The sequence below is a fragment of the Melozone crissalis genome, unplaced genomic scaffold (assembly GCF_028551555.1).
Source record: "Melozone crissalis strain CALT ecotype California unplaced genomic scaffold, PUWL_Pcris_2 ptg000004l_1, whole genome shotgun sequence".
Lineage (NCBI taxonomy): Eukaryota > Metazoa > Chordata > Aves > Passeriformes > Passerellidae > Melozone > Melozone crissalis.
Window position 1 is genome coordinate 38,983,479 of NW_026535782.1, and position 17,255 is coordinate 39,000,733.

The 17,255-nt window shown below is 46.6% G+C and overlaps 1 protein-coding gene and 1 pseudogene across 4 annotated transcripts in view; one reads left to right on the forward strand and one right to left on the reverse strand.

Moving 5' to 3' along the window:
• Positions 1-3,439, forward strand: part of CNOT4 (CCR4-NOT transcription complex subunit 4) — a 75,872-nt gene extending 72,433 nt beyond the window's left edge. For 2 of the 4 annotated variants that reach the window (XM_054278350.1, XM_054278359.1), the window contains 2 exons: positions 1,032-1,244; positions 2,032-3,439. In XM_054278350.1, coding sequence (XP_054134325.1) covers positions 1,032-1,244; positions 2,032-2,333 — 515 coding nt within the window. In that variant the 3' untranslated portion in view covers positions 2,334-3,439. The remainder of the gene's footprint in view (positions 1-1,031; positions 1,245-2,031) is intronic. The other 2 variants (XM_054278366.1, XM_054278374.1) reach the window with 1 other exon arrangement.
• Positions 3,440-11,523: 8,084 nt separating this feature from the next.
• On the reverse strand, positions 11,524-16,956 carry LOC128938990 (uncharacterized; annotated as a pseudogene).
• Between the last annotated feature and the right edge of the window lie 299 nt (positions 16,957-17,255).

Sequence of the window (17,255 nt, forward strand, 5' to 3'; positions counted from 1 at the left end):
CAATCAGGACAGGCAGAGATATTTGGGGGAAAGAAAAAAAAGCTGTGTTCTAGATATTTGTCAAAAAGACAAGCATGTGCCAAACATACTGCCTAACTCTTCCTTTCCAAATAAAACTGACCACAAGCTAATAAAGTATGACTTGCTGTATGGGATGATAAATACTGGAGTGCTCATGTCTGGTTTGTCCTGTTTTGAGATACTTAAAACGAGAGATGGATCACAGAACCAGATAGTTTGTTCTAGATAGCATGGTGTGATTTTTGTGTTGAGGGATCATTTGCTGTAGTCACATTATCCTGTTGTCCTTTACCAATATGTCTTGAAATGTTGAGGCAAGTAGTTGAGACTTGACTGCTTTGGTGTCTGGTTTGCTTGTTACCAAAGTTTTGAGGATACTGCTGTGTCAGAAATTATTCTGAAAAGCCTTTAAGGAATTTTCACTACTGTTCTTCAACTGCAAGAGGAAAATTCACTCCCTCCAACTTCATTACCATTTCCTTCGGAAGAACATCTCTAGGGCTGTGAATGCGCAAGCTATAACAAAACAAAAGACATCTGTGATTTTCCTCAGCCTCCCTGGTTCCATTTCTGTTCCAAGGCCCTACCTAGCCTTTCTTCATTTTGGTGCACATCACCCTTTTGAGCCTGCTGCCCATCAATAAAGCAGCCAAATTGCAGCAGCTGTTCTCATCAAGTACCTGGTAGATTTTCCCCTGTAACTAATAGAGGGAGAGCCACTGTGTCCTTGATTATTCGAGTCTCTGAATCAAAATGGGGAAATAAATATTGGGGGAGGAGTTATATCTTTCTCCCATTCCCTTACACTTTGTTTAAAACCTGCCAGCCCCTCTGAGTAATTCATCAATCATGGAAACACTGACCCTAGGTTTTGGACAGGGGAAGTATTAAATTATTAGCTTAAAAAGTAAAAGCAAAATCCCATACCCCACCAAAGAAGGACATCTGTTTCTAACTTCAGCTTTTTATTTTTTTATCTTTCATTTTTTTTTTGTTGGTAAATCTCCCAGACAACAGCAGTTCTGTAGAGAGTTTAAATATGAAGGAATGGCAGGACGGGCTAAGGGCACTTCTACCGAACATTAACATCAACTTTGGTGGACTGCCCAATGCTTCCTCCCCCTCCAACGCCAACCACAGTGTACCAACGTCCAACACTGCCACCACCGACAGCCTGAATTGGGACGGCCCTGGCAGCTGGATGGACCCCGCAATCATCACAGGTAACCGTTTCTCACTCCTTCAGCTCCACTGGCAAACCATCCAATGGGGATTTGGCACAAACTGATTTACATCTGGAAAAAAATAATAAAAAAAAAAAATAAAAAGTCAGTATGCGGTGGTCTCTTCCAGCTTCCATCCACAAAACCTCAAGCGTCCAGGAATTTTTGTGGAACCTCTAGGTATAACAGAGCGTCACTTAGGCCTTTGCAATGCATGCCCAGGACCTTTGCAGGCAGTCAGGTGGAGCAGTGCTTTCCTATAGGGTCAATCTATAAGGTGTCCCTTCTGCTGGATGGCATGTCCGGTATGTGCGTCGCTGGTCCTGAGGCACTGGAGGCAATCACTGGACTTGGTTATTTAAAAAGGGACATACTCCACTTGTTTATAAAGCTCTCTTTTATAAGGCTGTCTGGTTGTGTCTCCCTGTTAGAGAGGCTGAAGCATGAGTCAAGTAGGCAGAATAAAAGGTGAAGCATGAGTGTACTGGCAGCTTAGTGTGGTGAGGTTATGTTGACAAGGAGGCAGTACTTAAGCAGAATGTTTGATAGAAAAATGTGTGTTTTATGAAGAAGTGCTCTGAGGGTGAACTCTCTCCTATCTCGATTTAATGTTAAATGTTTTTTGGGCAGAATAATTATGCATAATAATGTAAAATGCATTTTCTGTACAAACTAATCATGTTTTTTCATTGCTGCTTTTTGCTAGGTTAAATTGACCTCCTTCATGGTCAGTTTGTCGCTTCTCCTCTGACTTGCCTGTACCCCTTTTTTTTTCTTTTTTTCTTAGGTATCCCAGCCTCCACAGGAAACAGTTTAGACACTCTTCAAGATGACAATCCTCCACATTGGCTAAAATCTCTTCAGGCCCTCACAGAGGTGGACGGCCCCAGTGCAGCGCCATCACAGACGCACCACAGTAACCCCTTCGGCACACAGATCCCTCTGCACAGAGCCAGTTGGAATCCCTACTCTCCTCCTTCAAACCCCACCAGCTTCCATTCCCCACCTCCAGGCTTTCAGACAGCCTTCAGACCCCCCAGTAAAACCCCCACAGATCTACTACAGAGCTCAGCGCTGGATCGTCATTAGGAAAGGAAGAAAAAGAAAAAAAGAAAAATAAGACCCAAAACGTTAGAAATGCAGGAAGTGTCCCACCCTGACTCCTCCCCACGCCCACCTACTGTTCCCTGTCATATCTTTCTTTCTGAAGAATCCAGTTCCTGATCAAACTTCCCCCCCAAATGCAATGCCATCACAGGGTCATGACCATTCTTTTTGTTAAGTTTCTGCAGAAACAGTGTTTGAAATACGCTGTTTGAAATACTTTCTAACCATTCTAAGAAAAAAAAAAAAAAAAGAGAGAAATCAAAATGCAGTCTCAATGCTTCAGGAGAATATTACTGTCTTACGTCTTTTGCACATGAGTATTTCTGCCTAGTGGAAAAGTGTCAATCTGCAGTAGGAGGAAAAGTGCAATGCAGAATCAAATGCAAGAACATAAAAATGGTATTTAATTTAAATGAAGTTACTGAACATGTGGGGCAAGCAGTGGCCCAGCATTTATTTTGCATTCAGTGTGGCACTACACAGGGAAATTGCTATGTTGGGGTTGGTTGTTTTTTGTTGGTTTTTTTTTTTTTTTTTTGAGCAGGGGATTTTATTGCATCAGTCAGAGTTTGACATGAAGTGTGTTGAAAGACAAAACACTTATAGCTATGAGTAACTGGCATGTTGCTAGAGTGGTTTAAAGAGGGGAGAATAAGATTTTTCTTTAATTTTGGCTTTAGATTTCAAGTAAACTTTAATGTTTTAAAAGTATTCACAGATTTAATACCTAGCGTATACGTAATATAATTATAAGCAGCTGAAACACGAGTGATATTTACTTCAGTCTTTCTGTCTCCTCTGTCAGTCTCTCTTTTTTTTTTTTTAAAAAGATTCACCTGATTTGGGCACTCTGGGATAGCACTGCATTGGGGCCACATGATCACCATCAGGAGCAACCTCTGACCTCCTCTGCCTGCAGCTTTTACTTAACCCTGTAGTTTCTGGACGTTTGTGCAGTATTGAAAAGACAGGAAAAAAGAAACAGATAAATAAACATGGTTATAACCTGACGCTAAAACTAAAACCAAGGAAATGTACCTCTTTCTTCAGAATTAAAACTAAAATCTTAAATAAAACAGAAAACTTGATGATGACTTCATGTTTGCTTTCTGATTTTTTTAACCTTGGATTTTTAATTACTGCATCTGGTAAAAAGTGTATGCCATTGCATGTTTGGGGTTTTCTTATTCATCTAAACCAGACCTACTTTACCATTGGAAATACTGCTTGGTGTGGTAACTTCTGTATTGAAGGGTGGAAAAAGCATAACACTTTAAATCTTTTAAAGGGATTCTGTTGTCTTTACTCATGGCAATAGCTCGAGGAGTCAGTCTCTGTTATTGGTGCTATCATTTTAAATCTGAAGCATGAAAATCTTGTTTGTATTTTCTGAATTAAATGCCATGGCACTTGGGGTGGATAGCATACAATAATATGCCTGAAGATATGGCAGATAATTTGTTACAATTCCCTGTGTTCATCAACAGCCTTGCATAAAAGTTTAAAATATGTCACTGCACAACAGGGGATGAAGAGCTCTTAATGGACAGAAGGCCTCCAGTGAGCTTTTATACTTGCAAGCAGACATACTTAAAACCTGTAACCTTGTGGTTGGGCTGCTGTTTGATGTAGCTTAGGAGGGTGGCAGCAGAGAGCCTGAAATTCTAAAGGTGCCTGTGCAGAAGGATCTCTCACCTGATGTGAGCTGCACAGTTCAGGCTGGGCGCCTTCTGAAAGTGTTGGCTGCTGGCAGGGGCAAGGAAAGGAATTTCCACTGATGAACCCTAAATGGGGATGGGGTGGGGTGAGGAACTGGCCTGTCAGGAAGTGGGAACAAATGCTGAATCAGCCACTGGACAGAGGAGCAAAGTCTTGAATCTGCTCAATGTGCTTCTAAATATCCTGTTACCAAAGCAGCACTTGGTGGCTGCATGCTTTTACTCTTCTCTCACTTGCATTGCCATGTTAGTGCTGGATTTATTACTCTGTATTAAGGGCTTGTATGTGCTCTGTCTGATCTGACAGCATTGCTGCAGATGAGTCATGTACCCTAGTTACCTGGGGGAATGTGCACACCCTTTGATGCCAGTGCTCCCCAAAAAGTAAACTATGTTTTTGTCACCCAGCCATTTCCTGTAACTGCTGCTGGTGGGAAGAGAAGTGCTGCAGGCTGGAATGGCCTCATCTATGGTAGTGCCTACTGGTACCAGTGGACTGGGGGTGCAGCCCAGCAGGAGCTGTCTACTGGAGGTGTTGGTGAAGATACAATTCACCTTTGGTTTGGATTTTTTTTTGTGTCTCCTTCCACAGTTGATTGGCAGTTTTCCACCTTTAACATTGTTTTAGAAGGGTGCTCTTCCTGACCCTGAAAATAAGCAAGGCTCCAAAGCAGCTCCAACTGCTTTCCATGTACCACAGCAATTCCTGAAGCTGCTGCCTTCTTCAGTTTTTTACTTGTCCCTTTGCTGCAGTTTAGGAGGTGCTGTGGCAGCCCTGTGCCCATGGTCTGCTGCCACTGGAAACCAGGTTTTAGCTGCCTGGGAGACACTTCCTCCCTGCTGTCATGCAGCACCTGGTGTGGTTGGCCTGCCAACAAACCCTCAGCCTTCAGGAAGAAGTTTGCAACTACAATGCTGCCTTCTTATGGTGCTACTTCCCCAGGAAAGACTTCTTGGTGGGTAACGATGGCATTACAACAGTAAGGTGTATCAGTGTTCAGACTGGTATGTGCTGGGTGCAGCTTTTGTCACATTTAGCCTGTTTTTGTGTCCACTATCTGATGTGGATTCTTCATCCCCTCAGTTGGGAACCAACCTGGTGTTGCACTCTGTTCAACTGTGTGGAGCTTGCCTAGGTTTTTCTCCTGAAGTTTTGGGTTTACTGGTAAGGGGGAGGAAGGTGGGTTTTTGTTTTATTGGGGGTTTGGTTTTGGTGTGGTTCTGGTTATTTTTTTAATCAATTGATGGAGTTTTCCTATGGCAAGAAATTCTGTACAGAACATTTACTGAAAAGAGAACATCAGTGTGATTGTCTTAGTTCACGGTCTATTGTTTCTTATACTGTGTGGATACTTGCAGCTCTTTCATGTGTTAAGCAATGAACAGTGCTTGACTGAAAGGCTAGTGACACAGGACTGGCAACACATTTGGTAGATAATGTGTAAAGGATGGGCCAGACTTCTCTTCCAAAATGTGCATGAGTATGTGTTGAGGGAAGGAAGGGGATTGTTGGCCATGAATGTGTTGGTATAAGAAGCTGTGTGGCATTTTTAAACAAATTTACAATTCAGGTGTAGTAATTTGAGGGTGAGCAGTGGTGGATTGATAGTAAGAGTTCCTGCCCTATGGCTTCCCCTCCCCATCTTTCTAATATCAAACAAGGGAATTATGTTTTTTCTAGATACAGCAAGGAATAAAATGTCACCTTCTGGCTGAGGTGAAGAGCCATTGCATGAATTCTTTTTCCTTTAAAAACTTTCATTGCCTGGTTGGAAATCAAGTGTCAGCAGGTATGTGGTGTTGTAAATGCAGTGTCTTGAAAGACCTGTTTTAATCACAATTAAAATAGAAAATAAAATTTAAGAGGGCAAAAGAAAACAGCTAAAAAGAGAAAAAAGTTAAAATGTCGAAAAAAGAAAAGTTAAAAAGTATTAAGGAGGGTCACTTGCAACTGGCACGTGCTCAGCATGTACCAGTTACTGTGAAATTCAGTTTTTCCCCTGCTGGGAGAGCTCTGGCAGTGCCCTGGGCTCCCTGTGCCTGGCCCAGGGGTCAGGTGTCAGCCGGTGCCAGGGTTTGACCCGGCCTGGTGACCTGAGCAGCAGCTGCTGGCAATGAGGGAGGGTCTGGTTCTCTGCTGAGCTGGTCTCAGGTGCATTCACCCCTGGCACCCCTGCCTCCTGCAGCTCCTGGAACGCTGCTGCAGTGCTGCTGCTGGGGCAGGCACTTCAGCGGTGCTGGCCGCAACCGACTGGGTCAAGCCGCACCTTCCCCTGTCTCTGAGGATTTCCTGAACTCAACTTTTGTTTTTCTTCCTCCATCACAGAATCTTGTTCACTAAGGTTTTTTTTTCCCTTAGATGCTCATATAATCATAAACATTGAAGATGTCGGATTTTAGAGAAAATGGGGGATGGTTTTGGCTTTGTAGTTTTGTTTGTTCTGGTTTAGTTTGGAGTTTTTTATAATTTGGTGGAGTCGTTATGCTGCTGTGGAGAGTTCTGGCTTTTTTTTTTCTTCTGGTGGGAAGGAAATGGTCATGCATCAGTTTCCATCCTTATGCTTGTAAAAGAGCTTAGAAAAATACACTTTAAAAGCTTGTGGTTCCTGGGTACTTATTGTTCATCCCTCTCCTCAGAACGTGTGGCAGCTACCTAGTTGTAAAGGAGCTTGGCACTAGTGTTGGTCTCTAGCACACAGAAATCCAGTGCTTGGCAGGTGTTGCATTGCTTGGGGCTAATTCCCTCTGGGGAAAGCTGTTGTGCTGGGATAAAAACTCACTGCTCAGAACTGAGGTGTGTCAAGAAGCTGAGAGGTGGCAGGCAGAGTGCTTGAAGGGTTGGGGGACTGGGGTTGTCACCAGCCTGACTTGAAGGGCTTGTAGGCACTTGTAACATCTTGAGGGGAATGACCTCTCCTCCAGTCCAGCTGGAGTTCTCAGGGTGGCCAGAGCCTGTACTGTACAGTGGTGTTTGGCATGAAGCTGTGCTTTGAGTGCTTTTTGCTTTACATCTCCAGTAGCGTGTGGCTGCAAGGCCAGCTGTGGATGTGCTTGCCACTTCACTGGTGTATGGTCATCTGTTCCAGCTGAATGCAGATGTAAGGGCTTGTGCTCCTTCCTCTTTGCCCTTATCTCAGCATTTTTTTCCTTCTTTGGGATGTTCAACTGATAGCCATGCCCAAAGATTCTTAGCTTTTTCAAATATTTGTAGCTTTGTAGATTTTTAAGATTCAGTTGTATGGTTTCTAGTACCTTTCCTGCCCTCACGTTTTAGAACAGTAAGCTAAACCTTTCTAACACATTCTTGAAATTTTGTTTAGTCTTATTCTTAAAAAGAGAATTTCTGACAAGGACATCTTGTTTTCCACCAGAACTTGAGACATAACAAGGAATAGGGCATAGAAGTCCTGGGGCTGACCTAAGGGTGGGTTATTGGGGCAACTGTACCTGCTGGATATACTGAGTAATTGCACTTGTAAAAATGGTAGGAATCCTTTATCACAGGTGTGTATATAGCCATATCTGCGCACCCAAAAGCTTTCATTCAAGAATTGCTTTTTATCTTACTTCTCTTAATATTTTTTTGAAAGCTTTTTTCTTTTGATTCCAGGCAGCAATAGGAAGGAGCTCTTGAATTCTCTTCTCTTAATAGTTGAGACCATAAACAAAGCTTCTGAAGAATAAAAATGTGAAGTATCTTCATAGCTTTGGGTTGCAGTGTAAGAAAAGGCATAGCCTCAGGATGCTGTGATCCACATGCAAGAGTATTGTTAATGAGTGACATGTTCACCTTCCCTACTTTTCTGGGCTATGCCTTTCCGAAGACACACTACTGTTATGTTTCTGTGGCAAACTGAGGGCTCTTCAGATGGAAATGGCCACACAAAGTTGTTGCCATACAAGTTCAGGGAGCTGGAGTGACTTGTGGTGCTCAGAATTGCTGCATTGTGAGGGTTTGAGGTGAGTTGGGTGGCCTGGCAGCTGCAGATTTGTTACTGGCTTTGCTCATGGACAATACTGGTCTAGGGGGTCTGATGCAATGCATTAGGTGTGGAAGTCTTTTGAACAGAGGTGGCATCACTGCAGAGGAAAACAGTACAGAAAAGTCCTTTTTAATCTAAAATCTGTGGGAGAGTGATCTGCCTCACATCTGATGGTCAGGAGGTTCCATCTCCTATAACGCAGGTGAGTCTTTCAGTGGGATACAGGCATCACATAGTTACTGTTGTTGTCTCCTGAGAAATCCTGCTAGATTGCTATTTCTTTTTCCCAGTCCTCAGACTTTGACAAATAATGTGTGTGTTTGAGGTGCATAGAGAGAGAATGAGACTTGCTCAGCTCTTTCCTCTTCCTACCAGCACTTAAAATGTTATTGTAGAAAGCTTGTACTGCCAGAAGGTGGCTGTTGTTTTCAAGGTCACAATGAGTGTGTTTTTATAATTTCATACCTTTAGTATTTGGATGTTACAGGTCCCAGCACTAATCTTGGCTAGATCTCCAGAGAGTCTGAGATCTCTTCTGCCAGTGCTGAACAGTCACAGGAGGCTGGTACACCAGCCTTCACTGGAGAATTTCAAGTTGTGACCAAAGCTTGTTTAGCTCTTTTGAGATAAGCATGCAGGCTGAGGTTTACAGTGTGGAGTCTGAAGGTTAAAATCCTGTTTGAAAAAAGAACCAACTGGGAGTGCTTTGTTCAGACACTCAGCAGAAAGCTACTGCTTGTGAGGTTTGCCTGGGACAGCATGGGCAATGAGTTGGCCTTGCAGCATCTCCATCCTACTTCAGATGGTTTCCTTCAGTTCCAAGGTCCAGCTCTCTGCAGGATATTGAATGTTTATCATTTAAATTTTAAAAAAAAGGTGTTCAGTGGATGATGGCTCCAACAGGAACCTCTGAGTAACATGGCAAGAATGCATGGGATTATAGTCTAAGAGCTTTGCTTCTTCCAGTTTGCAAATTACTGAAAGCTTCTATAGAGTTGCCTTCCTCCTCCCTCCTCATTTGGTAAATAAATGCAAACTGTGCTTCTTGTTGCCTTGCTGATGGTGCCTTCCTGAGTTGAAGCTGAGTGTGGCTCTTCACACTTTCACTCAGCCCTTGCTGTGCTGGTTCAAGAAGCTGAGGCAAAGACTAAAGGGTAGATAGGGAAACATGTATAGAGCTGACCTTCCTGCCCTTAGCCCATATTTCTTCTCTTGGTTCTCCTGCTGCTTGAGATGACTTTTGAGGAAGACTGTGTGCTCTTTCTTGCTGGAGAAATTTGGCTAGGACAATGATTTGGGATCAAAGAGTTCTGATAGGAAGCAGAGTTTGCATGCATGCATTAAAAAAAAAGTCAGGAAAATGTTACTCCAAGGAAACTTTTCAGTTTTGTCAAGTAAATAATTTTTAAAATACTAATTGTATAAAATGCTTGATTCAAGTTGACAATTTTCTCTCACAGTACAAAAACTACTGTGTCAGTTTTTTATTGAAAATGCCAGCTTTTAGTCATGACACTTCATGTGAAGTGAAGTTGCTGACAAATCAGCAACTTTCTAGACATGTTTGCAAAAGATTTTTATATCTGCAATGTGCATCATTTCAGTTTATAGTGAAAGCAGGTGTCAATCTCTAATAGTATGTAGCAAAAAAAAAAAAAACAACACACTTTTAGTTTTCAAGCCTCACTCAGATCCAAGGAAGAACAGAGTCCCAAATGTATTTTTTAAACAAAAATCTCTTTGGAGAGAGAGAAGATTGTAGTGAGGTTTTTTGGATTCATTAAAACATAACAAGGGAGAGGAACAGAGAAAGAAATAGATAGGGAAAATCTCATTCCCATCCTATTCAATTTTTCTTTTGAACAGTTTACCTTGAAACGGGATTATTCCCCTCCCTGTGCATTAGACTTGGCTGGAAGAAGAGGGAGGAGAAGGTAAGGTTAGGATGTGAGCTGAAGGGAAGCTCACAGCAGGTCTGGTTTTCCCTGTCCTTTCTAAGGCATCAGTTGCCTTAAGAGAATGAAAGATTTTTCTTCCTTCTTGTGCAGTTGCTGGTAAATAGCCACTGCCAACATCATCATTTTCCAGGGATCTGTAAATGTTTTACTACCTGCTTCCAGACTTCCCATAGCTTGGTCATGTGAAAAAAAAAAAGTACATAGGAGATGAAATTGGAATAGATTCCTTTATTATTATTAGAAATAGAAAAAACCAGTGTCCCTAGCCCTTATTCCAGGGAAAAGTGGCAGCAGTATCAACATCTACTATCAAACTTCCTCTTATCACCAGGAAGTGCTGCCTTGCATCTTTTTAAGGCTTCTTTCCTTGAAATGTGATGCAAATGCTGACAGAAACGAAGTCAGCAGACTAAAACTCCCAGCCTTTGTAGCAGGACTGTACGAGTGTCACATCCTTGAGCCAGCAGGGCATGCTGGGGTGCTCCTTCTTATTGCCAGCTCCTCCTCTGGCACCACAGCACCTCTGAGATCCCAGCAGTGTCTCTGCACAGACTGATGCCACAGTAGTCACCGAGCCTGTGTGCCCAGAGCGCCTCGGGCACGCTGCAGGGCACAGCTGTGTCCTGGGGTGCACACAGGGGCTCAGGTGTCCTGGAGTGCCTGGCCAGGCCCTGCATGTGCTCCTGGAGCATGCCCCTGGACTTCCACCCAGGAGGTGCTGGACACAAATGCACTGTCATTGCTTTCTGAATACAGTTCATGGTTAGCTCTCTGAGTCCTGCTATGGGTCCTGATAAAGGTGATTTGAATTTCTAATGCTGGAGAAAAGAGATAAAAAACACCCCAAGAATTGGGTTGGGATTTTTTTCTTTCCTTTCTTCTTCTTCTTTTTTTTTTTTTTCTTTCAGAGGGGGTGTTGTTCTGTTTGTTTGTTTTCAGATGTGCTAGATTCTTTGTATGAAAGATAAATTAATGTCTTCCCCTTGACTGGCTAGCTTTGCACTCTTGTCAATACATCTTCCAAGTCGAAGACTGTCCGTACAGAAGTGGGAGGATATGGTGACTTCTGAATGCTAACAAAAAAACCCTTTAAGTCTCTATCTATATTCAACTGCAATTAATTGTAAATGCTTCCAGATATCTAATCTCATTCTTTGTTCCTGGTAGCTGTTTACACTTTCAGCCTTTAAAAGAGCCCTAAACAGAAAATCAGACTCATGTTCAAAACCTAGAAGTCTATACATAGACTTTAGGTTAAGCTGGGGCCACTCAGACTTGACTTAAGAAGTTTATAACCCGGAAACTCCTATTTGAAACGTGCACTGCTGGGCAGGGGAGGGAAATAAAAGGATTATATAAAAAAATTGTCTTTCAGCATGAAGTGTCAGGTTTTCTCCATTTGAAAATCCAGGTGCAGTAATTGGCTCTTCCGAAATGCTTTCCTGAGCTCAAGGAGTTAATAGCGTTAAAAGGGGCGTGGGGGGGGAAGGAAGTGGAATGGCAGTTTAAATTCTCAAACCGGCTTGCCGAAGTTGCCGAAGAGCTTGTGTTCCTCCAGGCCGGCGCAGCCGAGGGGCAGCCGGGGCCCGCGGCCGTGCCGGGGCAGCCGGGGGCCGTGCCGGGGCAGAGGGCAGGGCAGGCCGCTGCCCGGGGCGGGGCCGGGCCGCAGCGGCGCCGGGGCCTCACAGCGCCATCTTCCCGCGGGCACCTCCGGCTGCTGGGCTGGGCTGCTGGAAAGGCAAGCGGGACGGCCATGGTAAGGAGCCTGCAGCCTACCCAGTGATGCTGAGGCAGGGCAAAGGGAGCCCCGGGCTTCCCTCCCGCTTGGAAAAGAGCAGCGGGTGCAAGGGCTTCGCTGCCGTCGGGGCTGGGTGGGGAGCACGTCAGAGGGTGAAGTAGGGGATTGACTGCTCAAGGACTTGAGCTGTTCTACGCTGGCTGCTCCTGCCTGCGGGCAGCCTGCGAGCAGCTCGCCCCTGTGTGAGGAGCTTGGGAGGCAGCGGCAGGGGCTGGTGCTGAACCGTACCTGTGGAAAGCCAGGTTATCGCAGCCTGCGAATGCCCCTGGGAACACGGAGCTGGAGACGGCCGACAGGTGGTAATCGCGCCGGTGGTAGTGCTTGAGTCTTCCAAAAGCGTTCCTGCCCCTCTCGGCCGTGGAGGGGCCACGCTTCCGTCCTCTGGCTTTCCTTCGCTGCTGCTGCTGCCTGCCGGGTGGTGAGAGACATGCCATGCAGGTGCTTGCTTTGGGCTCTGTGGTCTGGCTTTTATTTACTCACACCCCTGGAAAGATGTTTGTATCCTACGGCAGCGCTGTCACCCAATGATTTTTACCCCCTTCCTGTGTTCCCAGAGGAAAGGACTGATGCTGTTTCAGCCCCGCAGGAAAGGGCTGCATCACCCAGGGAAGAGCAGGCCTGTGGGGAGAGGTGTGCTTGGTGCCTGTTGAAAGACTGAGATGCTCTCTCTTGCTTGCAGGGTTTGTTTTTTTTTCCTCCTTGTCCTTGTGAATTTCTGATAATGAGTTAGGCTCTTGGTTAAGGTGTATTCCTAGCTGCATGGTCCCTGTTACAGTAATCCTTTGCCCAGGATACAAAAGAGGCCTTGCTGGACTGTAGTGTATGCCAGGCAAACTGGGCGCTGCTGCTGCTGAGATGATTCTCTGTGGCTGTGATCCTGCTACCTCTGTTTGCCCAGTCCTGCTTCCCACCCAGCTTTTGGTGACTTTTCTCCCAGCTATTTCCAGAGAAGGGTGCTCCTCCTTTCCCTCCCCAGCCCTGGGCTGTGCCCTGAACTTAGCCTCAGAAGAGTGATATTCCTATTAACCATCCTCCACGTACTGTCTGTTCCCTTCTTCTGATAATGGGGAGCTTTTTGTAGATCACCAGGCCCACAGAATCATAGAACAATTAAGTGACCTTTAAAGTGACCCCACTGCAAGGAGCAGGGACACCTTCAACTAGATCAAGTTGCTCAGAACTCCATCCAGTCTGACCTTGAATATTTTCAGGGATGAGGCATCTGTAGCCTCTCTGGGCAACTTGTTCCAGTGTTTTACCACCCTCATTATAAAACCCATTTTCCTTATATTCAGCCTTACCCAATCCTCTTTCACTTTAAGATAATTGCCCCTTGTCCTATCATAACAGGCCCTGCTAAAAAGCTTGTACCCCTGTTTCTTGTAGGGTCCCATCAAGTACTGCACGGCTGCTGTAAGATCTTCCTGGAGCTTTTGCTGCTGCCTGAATGTCAACTCTCACAGCCTTTCTCATAGAAGTGCTCCAGCCCTCTGATCAGCTTTGTGGCCTCCTCTGGGCCTTACTCACAGGTCCACGTCTCTCTTACTTTAGGGACCCCAGAGCTGGATGCAGCACTGCAGCTGGGGGTCTCACTGGAGCAGAGCAGAAGGGTAGAATCCCCTCCCTCACCCTGCTTTGGATGCAGCCCAGGATACAATTGGCTTTCAGGGCTGTGAGTGCCATTGCTGGGTCATGTCCAGCCCTGATCCACCTGCACCCCCAAGTCCTTCTCACAGGGCTGCTCTCCATCTGTCCATCTCCCAGCCTGTACCAATACCAGGGGTTGCCCTGACCCGGGTGCTGCACCTTGCACTTGGTCTCGTTAAACCTATGCTTGATAGTTCCAGATATGTGAGCCAGGAGGGTTGTGAAAGGGCACAGGCGGGTCTCCAGTGTCCCGAGTGGGCGCAGCCCGCGTGTCTCAGCAGATGGCAGCAGCGACACTCCCTCAGCTGCCGCTCGCTCCTGCCGAGCCCGCCGCTCCCGCCCCGCCTCCGTACTCACCCGCCGCGGCTCTTCCTCGCCCTGTCCCGCCAGCAGCACACGGCGAAGGAGACGGACAGTGCCAGGATGACGGCTCCGCTCAGCAGCGAGGCGGCCACCGCCATGCGGGACCCGGTGCCCGAGGGCTGCGCGGCGGCTGCGGGCAAGGGCCGAGAGCGGGGCCGGGCTAAGGGAGCCGCCCTTGCTCCGGCCGCCGTTCCCCGTGCAGGTAACCCCGAAGGGACGTTCCAGAGAATATTTAGTAATAACCATTATAAAACCTAATAGTGAACGTGGGTGATGCCACACCGGCTCAATACACAAAAAACCCCGTATTAACACATCATATTTTTTTCAGATAATTAATATATAATAATCACACGGGGCAGAAAATATAAAGCATTTGATGTGTCTTGCATAAAGCATAAAGGTAGTAGACGTTAAGCCCTAAAAGTAGAAAGGAAAAAAGTTAAACAGGAAAAGTAGGAAAAAATTTAAATGTGATAAAGTTAAAAAAGGGGGGAAAGTTTAAAAGGGAGAAAAGTTAAAAAGGAAAAAACGTTGAAAATGTAAAAAAGAAAAATTTAAAAGGGGAAAAGAAAACAGCTAAAAAGGGAAAAAAAGTTAAAATGTTAAAAGAAAAGTTAAAAAGTATTAAGGAGGGTCACTTGCAACTGGCACGTGCTCAGCATGTACCAGTTACTGTGAAATTCAGTTTTTCTCCTGCTGGGAGAGCTCTGGCAGTGCCCTGGGCTCCCTGTGCCTGGCCCAGGGGTCAGGTGTCAGCCGGTGCCCGGGTTTGACCCGGCCTGGTGACCTGAGCAGCAGCTGCTGGCAATGAGGGAGGGTCTGGTTCTCTGCTGAGCTGGTCTCAGGTGCATTCACCCCTGGCACCCCTGCCTCCTGCAGCTCCTGGAACGCTGCTGCAGTGCTGCTGCTGGGGCAGGCACTTCAGCGGTGTTGGCCGCAACCGACTGGGTCAAACTGGATCTTCTTTGTCCCCGTTTGGGGTGGCCGGGTCACCCCACCTGCTGCCCCCGCTGCCTTGGCCAGAGCGAGGGAGGCCCCGTGTGGGGGCCGGTGCTGCCCCTCCCCACCCGAGTTAGCTCCCCCCGGGAGCGGGGCAGGGGCCGGGTCCCGCCCGAGGGCTCCTTACCCTGGCACTGGGGCGGGGGGTGGCTCCAGGATGAGGCGCTGTCCTGGCGGAGGCAGGCGAGCCTCTGGCTGCCCACCAGCTGGTATCCCTCCTGGCACCAGTACACCAGCACCGAGCCCGGGGACACACCTGAGCCTCTGTCCACGTAGTAGTGTCCGTGGCGTGGTGGGGGGAGAGCTGGGCATGGCACTGGGGGAGACAAGGACATGTTAAGTGTACATGGTGACAAAGGTCCCCCCAGTGATGCTGTGGAAATGGCTGCCAGGCCCCTGTGTCCCTCCTGCAAGCCTCTGGGACATTGTTGTTTTGTTTTTTGTTGTTTGGTGATTTGGGGTTTTTTTTGTTTTGGTTTGTTTTGTTGGGTTTTTTTTTTTTTTTTCATGTGTGTGTATTTTTGCATAGTCCAAAGGAAATACATTAGAAAGTCTAGCAGCTTTATCTGGAAAATAAGCTTTTCAGTTGCAGACTCTCCAGTGTGAGCAGCTACTGAACAGCAGAAGTGAGACTGGAAAGGTGCAGGCTAGGGGGACTACGTAGAGAGCAATTTTTAGGAGGGAAAGGAAGAGAATGTTTTTTTATAACATAATATTCTGGGAGAATATTATTGGTTGGAACTTAAAACAAAGAAATATTACTCTCTGCTAGACAGAGAGACTTTTTTTCTTCCCAGCCTTTAATTTTTTCACTAGTTTGTAACTCACAGCTATTCAGAGCTACTTAATTATCCTGCTTAGACCATCTCTTTTGCATTGCACTAATACTTAGGGAGAACCAAAAGTTAGGTAGGCTCCAAAAAGAATGGCAGTCTGACCATGTGCTTGCCAACCCCCCCCACCTGGATATTCTACCACGAAGTGTGGTAGCAGCCATCATGGGTATCAATATCCTAAATTAAAGGAAAATACTCTGATCAACTCTAATTTAACCAAGCTTAAAACCTGCAGGCAGAAATGTGTTTTATCTAGCTTAGGAGTAACTTCTGTGGGGAATTCAAGTGGAATAGTAAAGCTAATGTGAGAGAAAGGTCTGGTTTCCCTCTGCTTTTACTGAGCTGGTGTAGGCTTCTAGTCCAGTGGAGCTGATAAGAAACAAATGAGGCTGAGTGAGATCAGACTTTCTCTAATTTCAGCAGTGCTGTTAACAGATGTCTGTATGAGTTAATTCAGCGGTGCCAGGGAGGCTGCTGAGTGCCTGGACTGGATCTGTTTATGATTACATTGTCCAGCAGTGGTTGTTATGACCTTTGCCAATAGTCACCATGGTTTGGAGTATGACATGGGCTCTCTGAGCTGCTGCCAGCCCCAGGTGGGTGGTCACCCCACAGCAGCCCTGAGGCCATGTCTCACTCACTGGGGAATGGTGTGTGCTTTGCCCTGGAAAGTGGATTAAAGAAAAATAATCACCCTCAGCAGTTGGAGATTATTTGTGCTTTTTTTAAAAAAGTCTCTATTTCTTCCCAAGAGTCGCAGCTCAGCCTCTAGGGGTAGGGATGTGTTCAGTGCTCCCACACCCTGAGCCGACAGCTGGTCCATCATCATATGCATAGATGTTATCATGCAGGGGGACTTTTTACTCTCAAAGGAAAACATTAGCTGTCGAGTTTCCTCCCTGTGCCTCCTGACTACTTCTGGTGCGACACATCTCTCCCATATCACAGCAGCTGCTGTGGCCACCACAGAAGCCTTGTGGTCCCTGTGCATGCCCTGGGAGTGCCGCTGTTCCGACGAGAGAAGCACCATCATGCCCTCACACCATCCCTGCGCCCTTCCCGCTGGCTCCGAGGGCCCCAGGCAGCCCGCAGAGGGAGAGGGGGGATCGCTCATTTCAGTACCTGAGATGTTGCTCTGCGCGTCCGTCCCGTTGGCAGCGGCTCTGGGCAGCCCCTTTCTGACGTGTCCTGCGCCGAGCGAGGCGGTCCCGGGCCCAGCAGCATCGCTCCAGGCAAAGCTCAGGCAGCTCCAGGGCAGCAGGCAAAGGACGATGCATTTCCCGAGCCCTTGTCCCGTCATGGTCGGGGAAACGCGGCACCATTGGGTGCCTGGCCGCCCCGAGCGCCTGCGGTTCCCCTTGGCGTCTGAGCAGCGATCAGCTGGGCTCTTAGTGCATTAAGCCCTGAGCAGCAAAGCTAGCAGCCGGCACTCGCCTCTCCTCCGTGTCGGCACAAGCCCTGCGTCCCTGCTCCTAGCACTGCCAGCCTTGCTCTCACCTCCAGAGCCCTGTGGAGAAGGAAAACAGGTGTGGGAAAGGGAGTGAGAAAGAACAAAGCCTTAGGATCCATCCTTTACAGCCCCTGTCTGCAGAGACTGGC